Below are 13925 nucleotides of genomic sequence, written 5' to 3' on the forward strand. Positions count from 1 at the left end.
ACTTACACACACAGACACACACATAAGGATAAGTTCATTTGATTTGTGACCTTGTTTTCTCTGAAAAATTAATATATAAGGCCTTCCTTCCAGGGTTATAATGGTAATGATGAATGAACAAATCTGTGATTTATTGCAGCCAGTGTCTGGAAGTGGTTTTCTGTATATTCACAGATCTAATTTGGAAAAAGATTTTGGGTCATTTGAACGTGTTAAGATAGCTTTCACAAAAGCAGTATCAGTAATGTTTGGATAGAAAGCCGTAAGCTGTTAGAACTCACCAGAGACAAGTTCTAAGGCCTGCCTTTCTCAAAGTATTGCCTGATGGTTTTGCTATGGTTATTTTTCTGTTTTTGTGATTATTACAAGTGTAAATAATTTCACATGTTTATAGCTAATAAAGCTTTCTTTAGGAAAAGTTGGTATAGCCTTGGCTTTGATTATACCTTAATATTTTTGTGTAAAAAGTTTAACATATGTTCAATTGTATATCATAATTTGTATATTTAATTAGTATATATATATATACATATATTTGTTAGCTTAATTAGGATCTTTATTTTCTTTCTGTGTTTCAGAAACTTATTGCTTATGGGCACTTGACTGGCAATGCTCCAGATAGTACAACACCAGGCAAAAAATTAATTGATAGAATTATTGAAACAATTTGTGGCTGTTTCCAAGGTCCTCAAACAGATGAAGGAGTTCAGTTACAAATAATAAAGGTAATTAATTATAAAAATGAACTTGTTATTCATAATCGACTTTTTTTAAAATCAGAAGCCTTTTACCTTGAAAATATTTGGAAAAGTCATTTTATATGCTTTCCAGCTATAATAGAGGTCATTTGGGTGCTTTTTAGACTCCATATCAGGGGATTTTATTGTTGAATGCCAGGAATTCACTACGAGAAGATTCATTACCAAATCTCTTATTTTGAAGGCCCCAGTTTAGGCCCCCAGAGTCTTCCAGAGCTTTCCAGTTTCTAGCATGGTTCTATCTTTTGAGCTTTAGGGTCCCATGTCAAGGTCCTGTGACCCTTCTAGTTTCTTTTACTACTGTCAGACCACTTGTAGTCTAGTCCCACATGCACCAGCTTTTCTGCTTGAGCACCAGCTTTCCTGCTTCCCTTGCACCTGTCAATCTGCTGAACCTGCTCAGCTAAATCCTGTCCTGGGTTTGTGCTGTGATACACCTGGATCATTAAATTCCTTTAAAAAAAAATGACTCATTTGTATTTTCAGTCTACTATACATATTGAATTTTTAATGTTACTGCTAATAGTAGTGGTGGTATGTTTATTTGTTAGTAAAAATTTTCTTGTACTATTAGTACTTTTGAAATTGTTTACGTGTATGAAGTGTCCTTTATGTGTGTCTGTCACCCCTTCTGAGCCTTTCAGTCTCATAGCTGCATTTACTTCATAAGTTATAAAATGTCATAATTATAATAAAGCTATTCAGTTTGGCCTGTTGTTTGCAGTTTCACGTCAGTTGTGGTTTGTTTAGTGTGTGCTCAATGCTGACCCCGCATAGCACTGTGCAACATAGAAAGACAGAAGATACGAGTCCTTGCTTTTGAGAAATTGAGTACCCTAATGTGTGACAGTTCACAGAAATTATAGCTGTTCACTTTATTGGAGGATTTACCTTAGGATTATTTTAAATGCTTTATTTTAAAACATTTGTAAGCATCTTCAACAGTAATAACAACAGCATATTGAGTTCAGTCTGTAAGTTAGATCTCAGAAAAATTTGAAAGTGAATAGGGCACAATATGTATCCTCCCCAAGTTGACATCTAGTTCAACAGATATATCATATGAAGCGTATCTGTGCTACACTATGACAGAGTATTAATGCTGTGCAGTTTAGTAGACCAAAATAATTATTAAAATGAAACTCGGATTGAAATAAATCAGTTGAATGGTTTTTTAGCGTTTTGGGTTTGGAAGGATTATATGGAAACTACAACCAGGATGGGGAAAACATAAAATATTTTAACAATTGATGATATATTTAAGGCAGGTAGAAAATCTGTATACATTACCTTAAAGTGGTAATGGTGTCTGCAATTTTTAATTCTAATACAAAAATACCAATGTATTTTTGTGCTGAAACTCTGGACGCAAAAAAAATCGCTTTAACTATTTTTTTTTAAAGGCTTTACTTACTGCAGTAACATCTCAACACATAGAAATTCACGAAGGAACTGTACTGCAAGCTGTGAGAACATGTTACAATATCTATCTAGCAAGCAAAAATCTCATCAATCAGACAACAGCCAAAGCTACTCTTACTCAGATGCTAAATGTTATCTTTGCACGCATGGAAAACCAAGCAGTAAGTATTAAAAAATGAGAGAGATTGTATAGAACACCACAGGCATCAACTATAGAAAAGATTTTAATGAAAATATAGTGAAATCTTTTGTGCCTGTGAAGAAAATGTCTTTCATTTACAGTTTTACGTACTGGAGATTTGTGGTATTGTTTTTGTTTGAGGCTTACTGAGTTGCTTGACGTTGGATAAAATACATTTTGAATTGTTCACAAATAGAATTTGAAAGATATCGATTGCCATCATCCTCATCGAAGTGTTTATGAATTGATATTTTTATTGCTCTCAAGCTTAGTAGATGAGTATAATGTAGATATCAAGTTACCTAATTTTTTTTTTTTTTTTTTTTCCGTACGCGGGCCTCTCACTGTCGTGGCCTCTCCCGTTGCGGAGCACAGGCTCCGGACGCGCAGGCTCAGCGGTCATGGCTCACGGGCCCAGCTGCTACGCGGCATGTGGGATCTTCCCAGACCGGGGCACGAGCCCGTGTCCCCTGCATCGGCAGGCGGACTCTCAACCACTGGGCCACCAGGGAAGCCCCAAGTTACCTAATTTGATCTATTCTGGTATAATATTTATTCATTGAGCCTTTAAAAAATAAATTTCTATAGTGATGAAACATATTTGGGGAGGAGGGTAAGAGACCAGCAGTTAGAGAATCATTTTTTTTTAAATTATCTAGGTCTTCATAATTAAAAACCAACTTCTAACTTTTTATCTGGAACTGATTTTATACTTATAGAAAAGTTGCAAAAATATTTACAGAGAGATCCTCTTTACTCTGCTTTCCTAATGCAACATCTTACATAACCATGTTACAATGTTCAGAAGCAGAAATTAACACTGGTATAGTACTATTAAGTAAAGAAACCCTGATTACTTAGTTAAGGTGGTATCTTCCAGGTTCCTCCACTGAAAAGTTATTCTTTTACATTTAATAAATATCTCAGGAGAGATACTTTCAGACTATGCAAATATCCTGTTTTTTTCCTCATATTCCCCCACACCCAATTTGAGTATCCATTGGTGGATCTGACTGGCAACAGTTATTACTGCTGTGTTTCCCTGGTGGTGATTTTCTGTTTCTCTCTCTTTCTATATTTATTAACCAGAATTATTCTCCTTTCCTATTTATTCAGTTTTTTATTTATATCAATCTGTATTAATGGATGTTTATTTTACTCTATGTTTTATAATCCAGTTCTATCATTATTTATTCTGTTGCCCCAGTTATTCCAGCTTTGGCCTTCTGTCCTTTTGACAATAGCCCCCAACCTTTTTTTAGTACCTCTTCACTTTCTGGAATCTCAAGATGTTCCCTGCTCATTTTGAATTTTCTCTGCTTCCCCGCTGGAGTAGTAGACACATAAACAGGGAGCCCTGGCTCCTTCAGTTGGAGAATGGTAATTGGATACCAAGATCTGAGTGCCAGGTGTGTTCACTGCAGCTGAGATGTTACTGCTTCTAGGCCCTCCCAGCAGACTGAACTAGGAAATACATATGTGTACAGTCACCCACCTCCCCCACCCCATGTGTGACTACCCATCCGTATGTCTTAAAAGCTGTGTTCATACTGATGCATACAGGCCAATACCACAGGGTTCATTTCAGCCTTCTCCCTTTACTTATTTGTAACTTTCTCTAAACAGTGAGAAATAAGGCTTTCAGTTTTTATGATACATTATTTGTTCAGGCCTATTACACACATATAGTAGTTTTAGAATTGCTTACTTATAACACTGTGGGAAGCAAAGTTACTAGGTACATTATAGCATTTATATTTATTGGGTTTTGCTTTTTTCTTTGTCTTTAGCCTTATAGTATCCGTTCAAAATACTATTTTCCAGAGTTACTTAGGTTAGTTCTTTTCTTCTCCATACTCTTCAGCAGGATAATTTTATTACTTTATAATGCAGTTAAGTTCGTTTGTTACTGCCTGTTTTCTGTTTCAGTACTCCTCACATTCTGGTTTAATTGCTTGCTTATTTTTTGAGTCTGTTAAACACTACTATGAATTAAGAGTTAGTGGTAGTGTATGTATGGACATATATACACTACCAAATGTAAAATAGATAGCTAGTGGGAAGCAGTCTCATAGCACAGGGAGATCAGCTCAGTGCTTTGTGTCCAGCTGGGAGGGTGGGAGGGAGGGAGAGGGAAGAGATATGGGGATATATATATATATAGATAGATATATATAGATATATAGATATATATATGTATAACTGATTCACTTTGTTCTAAAGCAGAAACTAACACACCATTGTAAAGCGATTATACTCCAATAAAGATGTTAAAAAAAAAAAAGAGAGAGCTCTACAGAAATACTCCTCATTCCTATCACTCCAATCCTCTTTTCCCTTCTTTGTACCCCTTGGATGTAGCTAATCTCTATTGTTTACAGTTTATCCTTCTACATTTCTTTAGCACAAATGAGCAGATACATGTATGGTTTCATGTATCACCTTTCTTATATGAAAGGTAGTATACTCTATATTAGTTATCTGTCACTGCATAACAAATTACCCCAAACTTCAGCTGCTTAAAACTCACAGCTTAGCTGCTTATCTCTCACAGTTTCTGAGGGTCCAGAATCCAAGAGTGGCTTAGCTGGTGGTTGTAGCTTGGATTTCACATGAAGTTGCAGTTGTCTGCATGGATCACAGTATCAACTGGGGCTGAAGTCATTTAAAGCCTTCATTGGGCAGAGAATGAGAGAGAGAGAGAGAGAGAGAGAGAGAGAGAGAGAGAGAGGAACAAGGCAGAAGCTACATTGTCTACCTTATGATCAGAAGTGGTCACCCAAAGAGTCATGTACCACAGTCTTCATTGCATCACTATTTACAATAGCCAGGACATGGAAGCTACCTAAGTGTCCATCGACAGACGAATGGATAAAGAAGATGTGGCACATATATACAATGGAATATTACTCAGCCATAAAAAGAAACGAAATTGAGCTATTTGTAGTGAGGTCGGTGGACCTAGAGTCTGTCATACAGAGTGAAGTAAGTCAGAAAGAGAAAAACAAATACTGTATGCTAACACATATATATGGAATCTAAAAAAAAAAAAAAAGTTCTGAAGAACCTAGGGGCAGGACAGGAATAAAGACGCACACGTAGAGAATGGACTTGAGGACACGGGGAGGGGGAAGGGTAAGCTGGGATGAAGTGAGAGTGGCGTGGACATATATACACTACCAAATGTAAAATAGATAGCTAGTGGGAAGCAGCCGCATAGCACAGGGAGATCAGCTCGGTGCTTTGTGACCACCTAGAGGGGTGGGATAGGGAGGGTGGGAGGGAGGCTCAAGAGGGAGGGGATATGGGGATACATGTATACATATAGCTCACTCACTTTGTTATACAGCAGAAACTAACCCAACATTGTAAAGCAATTATACTCCAGTAAAGATGTTTAAAAAAAAAAAAAAAAGTGATCACCCAGACCATCCCTGGCACAGTGTAGGAGGGAACTCTACAAAGAAGTGAAAATCAAGAGGTAGAGATCATTGGTGGCCATCTTAAAAAGGCTGGCTACCACACGTACTCTGAATACTCTTTCATACTCTTTTCACTTAGCAGTATGTCCTGGAAAGCATTCCATATCAGCCCTTAGATCTTCCTCATTCTTCTTTATAGATGCAGAGTACTCGAGCATGTACTATAGTCTATTCAGTCACTCTCCTATGTATTGACATTGGATTATTGCTAATATTTTGTAACCACATATAATAGTTTTGCTGCTTCTTTCGAAGAAGTGAATGAAATTTTATCACTTTTTAGTAGAAGAAGTATAAGTTTCATTGGTTTGACTTGTTCAGCAAATTTTACTACATTCCCTGTATGTTCTTGGCACTGTTCTAGTTCTCAGTTGTACAGTGCTGGGCAAAATACCAGCACTGTATCACCACTGCTTTCAAAATCCTTACAGACATAGAGGGGAAAGGTGAATCTTAAATAATCACACAAACAAATGTATAACTGAGTTATGAGAAAGGCTGTGAACATGTTTCATGTCATGAGGCATGTTAGTTCTGTGCTATGGATAATTAGAAAAGTCAGAAAGGGAAGAGAGAAAATTAAAAAGGCGAGGCAGAATAATTTTCCACATTTGCTAAAATATTCTAAGCTAGAAGTCTAATTCATTCGTATATACGGCTGATAACTTTTCCTCTCCTTCCCAAATAAAATTCACTATAAAGTGTTCAGTTCTAAAATTATTTCAAGAGAAGATGCTAATTTCTTTCTCTGTAACAGTGGTTTTCAACTGGAGGTGGTTTTGCCCCCCAAGCCATATTTGAGACACTTTTGATTGTCATGACTGGGGTGAGTCATAACCTGTAATGGGTTTCTACCCATTAGAGATAGGGATTGGGATGTTGCTAAACTCCCTGCAGTACCCCGGACAACCTCCACCTCCCCCAGTACACACGCAGGTGCACGCACACATACACACACACATACACACACACACACACACACACACACACACAAAACAAAACAAAACAAAACAAAGGATTATCTGTTCCAAAGGTCAATAGTTCTGATGTTGAGAAACCCTACTAGAAAGTATGAAAGTGTATAGAAAATGTTTAAAGTTAAGTTCCTCTTTTTTCCCAAGGATCTTTATAGAGTTTATACAACTCTGGAGTAAGTAGAAAAAACTAGAATTCAACATTATGCTTGTCTGTAATTCCAAAGCATGTGCTTGCCCTACTAAACCATGGTACGGATTAGCTGAAGTTAGGCTGAGGGCGAGATCAGATTGCAAGTCAAAGGTTCCTCACTGTTAATTTGGAAATGGACTTTCTCATGAATGGCCTAAGGCTTTGAGAAGTCTGAGAAGTTTCTTCTGACTCCAACTGTGTGCAACTAGTCATGCCCATCAGTTTCCTTATCTGTAAAATAAGGGACTTAGATCATTACAGATTACAAGTCTTTTGGTACCTTTTGGGCATTTAAATCTTTTAATTCAAATTTGTTTTATAAATTCATATGATTAATTCTGATATTTCCGCATAACCTAGAATATTACTAGGAATATGAAATGTTCATATTTGACACTGTAAAATATTTATCTTTGTGGAAATTAATTCTGTGAGAGTGATTCCTATTAGGTCATGAGGATTAAAAGAGATGTGTCTAAAAGCAATAAAGTGCCAAAAAATGAAACCCTGTGACCTTGATTGTTACTGTTTTTAGCATCTTGTAAGTGAGCCAGTTTTACACGTGGTATTACGTACATAGTAATTTAGGTCTCCTAAAATAAAACTGGAACATTTATAGTTTTTTCATTCTTATTAGATGACTGATTGGGCAGAGGCATTTAAGTACTCGTTGCAATTTTATTTATTAAGTGTAACTATTATTTTTTAATTAAAAGATATTTGGCAAGGTGACATAAGAACATGCTACAGAAAGGTACACACCGAAAGGTTCCCTCCCACTCTTGTTTCCAGTTCAGTCATTTCCTAACTTCTACCCCCAAAGGTAACCATTATTCCTAGTTTCTTGTGTAAATGTCTAGACTTTGTTTCTATATATACAAGTAAAAATGAATGTGTGTGTATTTTACTTCCCTGTCCACTTTTTTCCTCCCTTAGTGAAGCTTTTATTTGATTTTAGATAAATCTACTGTTACATTGGCAACAGTCCAATTATCATTCTAAGGTTATTAAAAATTAATTTGTTTTTAATTTTGTTTTGTTTCAGTAATACATTTACATCATTCAAACACCAAAAATAATGACAAGAGGATATAGTGAAAGACTTCCATCTCTGTTCTTGTTTGCCAAATTCCACCCCCCTAAGAAGTAACCACTGTTTTCTGTTGTTTGTTTTTAGTATGTTTTAGTTTTTTATTTCTGATGGACCACGATTTCTAAGCCTAGAGACAAGGTGGCAGCTCCTATGAAGGATTTATAGTTGAGTATAACATTACCCCTCCAAATTTTAAACAACTTATTTTGCTAATATTGGAAATTATTTTCTTTCTTTCCAGTTGCAGGAAGCCAAACAAATGGAAAAAGAAAGGCATCGACAGCACCATCATCTGTTGCAGTCTCCAGTAAGCCATCATGAGCCTGAATCACCTCAGCTTAGATATTTGCCACCTCAGACTGTTGATCATATATCCCAGGAACATGAAGGGGACCTTGATCCCCATTCACATGATGTGGATAAAAGCCTTCAGGATGATACAGAACCTGAAAATGGATCTGATACTTCCAGTGCAGAAAATGAACAGACTGAAGCTGATCAGGCAGCTGCAGCCGAAAGTAATCTTTCTGAGAAGGGGTTGCAGGGGCTGGGAGGTGTGTGTTGGGGGAAGAATGTAGGAGGGCATTTTTGGTAAAGAAACGTGGAAAGGGTGATATGACTTAATGGGTATCAGGCACGTTGTGGTAATTGTGGACTTTGTCCATCCTAGGTGATAAAGTTTTCTTAAAATTAGTTCATAGCAAACAGGAGACCTATTTATTTAGTAAAGTTTTCTGGAATGTGACTGAAAATTTTAGGAAATCATTATAAGTTCACAAGGTACTGTTGTCAAAAAAAAGGACTGAAATTAAATATGAAAAGACATCTTTTGAATAACCACCTGGCATACAAAAATATTTATTTTTATATCCTGATGTGTAATAATCGATAAGATTTAGATATTCTCTGACTGTGTTTTTTCCTAAGTAAATTTATAAGAAAAAGGTTACAAGATTACAAAAATTAAATTGCATTTATTTATTTTACAAATGTGTTTCTCTAAAAATAATCACGTGCAGTCATTTTTTCCCCAAACGTTATTCTCAGCTTTAGCTGTTCTATAAAACCGTCAGGAAACGAGTTTCTTCCCTTTGTTCCTCCTTAGCTTGGTGTCAAAAAAATGATGGAAATTCTGTTGCCTTTCCAGTGTGGTTTTGTAGAACTAGGATGGTTAGGGCTTAGTTACAATTCATCTGAATTCTGTGTTTTTACTTTACTTTGAGGAAAGACTTCTATAGTGTATTTTCAGCTCTTGATTTTTTTTTTTAACCACATCTTTTCCATAACATAACAGTGGTTTGAGCATCAGCAGTGTCATGAATAGGTGCCTTTTTACTCTTTTTAAGAGTACTTTATTTAGCATTTACTTTAAAGGGGACAGTTTTGATAAACCAAGCATTTCTAGTACTCAAGCTAATAATGAATCCATACTGCCTATATGATTTACATTTTTCTAGCCTGCCCTTGCTGAAATTTCCCCTACTTTAACTGTAAGCTTATAAAGGAGCTGTTCAAAGAGCTAATCTATAATAAGGCTGGAAAAAAAAAATCATCTATAATAAGGCTGGAACTTTATTTATTCCTCCATTTCTTCATCCGTGCGTTCAGCAAATATTGATTTAGCATACTGTGTCCCAGGCACTGTGCTAGGACTTGGCGTTAAAAAAGCTGATGAAGATGTAGCCATTGCTCTTAGGGTACTCATGGTCTGCCTGGAAGGTCAGGCATGTATAAGTGAGGTGTAATGTGATAAATACCCTGCAAGTGGCATGCATAAGATAATTCTGCTGAGGAAAGTTAGGAAGTACTTTTGTAGAGAAAGTGATGCTTTAGCTGAATCTTGTTTGGATAAGGGAGGAATTGCCTAGCCAGAAAATTTAGGGAGTTTTCTAACAGAAGAAACAACATAGGCCGAGACCCAAGGGGTGGAAGCGTCTACTGTGTAGTAGATACCACTGTAGGTACCTTTTAGGATACAGCACTATAAATAAGACATAATTCCTGTGGGATAGTCGTGATTTTTAAAGGTGTTTTTCTCCCGACAGCTTATATAAATGAAAATTTTGCTTCTGAGCCGTTGGGTGAGAGTGCATGGTCTGGAATTAGATTATCTGCTTTGAATCACATCTCTCTCACTTACTGGCTATGTGACTTTGGACATAAAAGTTAACTTCTATAATCATTTCCCATGTGTAATAAGTATTATTCACTGTTACTCTAATTCTGTCAGATAATTTATAAGAGAATTGACTCTTGATTTGCTAATCATTTTGTGCACATTTTAGTGACTATATATACTTAGTTACGTTGAAATTGTTAATTTTTAGACTCTTGGTAACTTTAGCCAACTGGAGTGCAGGAATACAAAATTTAAGAAAGATGGAAAGATTGTATGTCAAGACATTTATATGTTTTTACTCCACAGAAGAATCTAAATGCTGTTGTATTTGAATTTTTTATAAAATGAAGTTACTGATTTGGCATGCTTATTTATCAAATTTCTCCTGTGACATTCAATATTTTGTAGAATGCAGCGAACAGTAGATTAGGAGCAGTGAACAACAGGGAGGACAGACTTCTGGAAGTCAGACTTTTACGTAGTGGTCCTTCATAGTGGTGTGAGTTGCAGGGTGTGTGTAGACAGTAGCACCATAAGCTCACATGCAGTCTGAGGCCATTTGCTGTAGGGCAGTGGCTCCCAGAACAGAGACCCAGATCCCAAAGCATCATAAAGTGCCAACTGAGCCTTCCCGAGATATTTTCAGCATTTCAGAAAATCCCGGGGAAACCGTATGTTTATCTGCAAAAGTCATGACAAACTAACTGGGAATATCAAGTTTTATTAGTTTCTTGTGTGTTCAGAAGTTCTGATTGGTAGTTATGTCTGTTTTTGATTAATGTTAAATTGGGAGATGAATTCTTTTTTACTTACTAAATTTAGTTTTACATTGGATATGTGGAGTATGTTGGGGAAAAAATAGTAAGCAAGAGCTCAGATAGCCCTGTCTCTGGTTCTTCAAGGACCTCATTATATTAGAGCACAATGATGAGCTTGTTATTACTGGTGAGCCTAATTAATCAAAACAAGCTTTAATTACGTTTAATATTATTTGATCAGTGTGGGACATGTTAGAAATGTTTCATTCAGAACTTTTAAAAGTTGTGGTTCTTAAAGGAATAATCTAGAAAACTCATTTAAGTTGAATAGTTATTTAATAGCTTGTCAAACGAATCATTGTTGAAATTGACTTAATGATAAAACATTTTAAAATATGGTTTGGTTAAAAGTTTTGAAGATTTAACATGTAATTGCTTCTAGTTTCATATATCTGTTTTTTTTCTTTTATTCTTAATTTCTTAGATTTTTTTCATTATAAATGTTTAGTAAAAGTTTCCAAAAAACTAAAATACTGTTTTCTTGAATTTTTCTTTTTTAAAGCATTATCTAAAAATGATGTATTATACGATGGAGAAAACCATGACTGTGAGGAAAAGCCACGAGACATTGTGCAGAGCATTGTAGAAGAAATGGTGAACGTCATCGTTGGAGGTAGCATATTTACTTGAAATTAGTTTATTCTGTCTTACGTTATTTCATGTGACTGTGGGGACTATTTTATAATGTGCAAAACAAAAAAGGCAAAAATTGTGTGTAGAAAAAATATTTAAATCTCTTTGATTATAGATGAGTACTTCCTTTTCCTCCAGTTTCAGTTATAATCTGTTTATAAAAACCCATTGTTCCCCACCCCATTAAAAATAAAGGTTGATTACCATTTCATTTTTTGTTTTTATGTTTGCTGGGAGAAGGGCAAGGGTATATTTTCCATCCTCCTAAATGTGTTAAACTTTATAAACTAGAAAATGTTTAAATTGATTTGGTTTTTAGTATTTTGTATCTTTGGAAAAATCGTGATTTCTTACACCTTTATTATCATGACCCAAGTCATAGCTGATACAGGGGCAGGTCCTATCATATGGATTGTATTATAAAAATTTTTTTAAGTTTGTTAGGAGTTTCATTCACACTTCTTGTGAACAATATTATTATAGATAGGATTAGATTTGAGACCAATCCACTGAAGCTTATTTAATTCATGGTATCTTGCACAGGACTAAGCATAGTACCTTGCTACATGTACTTCTAGAAATATGATTAAATGTACAGTGTGGCTCTTGAATGAGAATAGTACTATTTCAGCCATGCCTAATTTCCATTTATAATGTCATTTCTAAGAATATATTTCCTTCTTTAGTACAACACTAGAAGCAAGTATTCATCTGATTGCATTCTTAATTTTTCATTCATCTTTTCATTCAACGAATACTTAGGAAGCACATACAATTGTATGGCACTGTAAGGAGACACAAACGTTTATCTGAAATAGACCAAGGGGTTCTGGAGTATAGGAATGTAAGATAAGTGTCATTAGAAAGAAATAGCTAAAATCCTATTAAAATTCAAAAAACAGAATGGGTATTTCTAGCTAAAATTATCCAGGAGGGCTTCATGTAGGAGGTGACACTTGAACTTAGACTGTATAGATATTCACGCAGGTATAGGGAGTGGTGTTTGATGTATGGGAAACTGTTAGCTAAAGTCTAGAGAGAATGATTTGGGAATTGGCAGGTGGTGCTTTAGCTTAAGTGTAGAGTATGTGGTGTCATATGGTAGAAAATAAGTTTGAAGAAGTAGTTTGGAGTCAACCAATGGATGGTTATAAATTCCAGCTTTCGGATTTTGGACTTCGTTCTAAGAGAGAATAAGTTACCATTGAAGATTTTAGAACTAAGAAATGAAGTAATCAGAATAATGTTTTAAGAAGCTAAGTGGGGAAATACGAAGTCCAGTGAAAGACCAGTGCAGTAATCTAAACCTAAATAGGACAGTAACAGTGGAAATAGAGAGGAAAAAGTGAATGAGAAGTGAGATAATGGAAGTTGAATCAAGAAGAGTTTGCAACTGATTGAAATCTAGGTGAAAGAGAGAATAAAAACTGTGTCAAAAGTCCCAAAGATTACCTCAAGATTTGATGATTCACTAGAAGGACTCATCATATAGTTACACTCACCACTGTGATGTGGTGAGTCAAGGTACAAGGCAAAATCATCAAAGGGAAAAGGCGTATGGGGCAAAGTCTGGAGGAAATCAGGTGCACACTTCCAGGATTCTTCTCCCAGTGAAGTTACATGGGAAACTCTTAATTTCCTCAAGCATTGAATTGTGAAGTGTTGTCTAGCAGGGCAGCTCCTTAGAGACTGAGTGCCCAAAGTTTTTTCTGGGAGCCTGTCGTATAAGCACTCTCTATCTGCATATACCAAAATTCCAGATTTCCAGAGGGAAAGCTGGTGTTCCAGCATAAACCACATTATTTGTACAAACTATTGAGGCACAGTGAGCCACTTTTATTATTTCTGGGAAGAGTGAGAATCCTCCCAAAGTGTAAATTCCAAGGTTCCAGCCAAGAGCCAACCTTGCAAGCAGGCCTTTCTAAGGATAGGCAGTCTCAGGCATGCTATGTTAGCTCTTTTCTGCACAGGCAGTCTCCCAGTTTTTGAGCCTAAATGGGTAAGTGGGTGGTAGTACTATTGGTAGAATTATTGGAGTAGACGTTGGCGTGGGAAAAAAGGTACTGATTTTTATTTTGACATTGCATTTGACCTTCAGGTGTGCCATTCATGTGGAAATGTTTATGAAATATATAATGGAAATATAGAACTCCGGCCTAAGAGATAATCAAGGCAGGTGTTATAGGTGGGAGTCATTCTGTTAAAATTAGTACTTGAAGTAGATTACCAAATGGGAAAGTGTAGAGGCTAAA

The 13925-nt window shown here is 35.9% G+C and overlaps 1 protein-coding gene across 3 annotated transcripts in view; it reads left to right on the forward strand.

Moving 5' to 3' along the window:
* ARFGEF1 (ARF guanine nucleotide exchange factor 1) overlaps positions 1-13925 on the forward strand; it is a 144862-nt gene that overhangs the window by 54123 nt on the left and 76814 nt on the right. For all 3 annotated transcript variants that reach the window (XR_016388548.1, XM_022595253.3, XM_022595254.3), the window contains exons 4-7: positions 579-725; positions 2162-2341; positions 8345-8621; positions 11543-11653. Coding sequence is in view for 2 of the 3 variants with exons in the window: in XM_022595253.3 (XP_022450961.1) it covers positions 579-725; positions 2162-2341; positions 8345-8621; positions 11543-11653 (715 nt within the window). In the remaining variant the exon portion in view is untranslated. The remainder of the gene's footprint in view (positions 1-578; positions 726-2161; positions 2342-8344; positions 8622-11542; positions 11654-13925) is intronic.

The sequence above is a fragment of the Delphinapterus leucas genome, chromosome 17 (assembly GCF_059928025.1).
Source record: "Delphinapterus leucas isolate spDelLeu-1000000601 "Yukka" chromosome 17, BTC_Dleu_Yukka2, whole genome shotgun sequence".
In the NCBI taxonomy this organism is placed as follows: domain Eukaryota; kingdom Metazoa; phylum Chordata; class Mammalia; order Artiodactyla; family Monodontidae; genus Delphinapterus; species Delphinapterus leucas.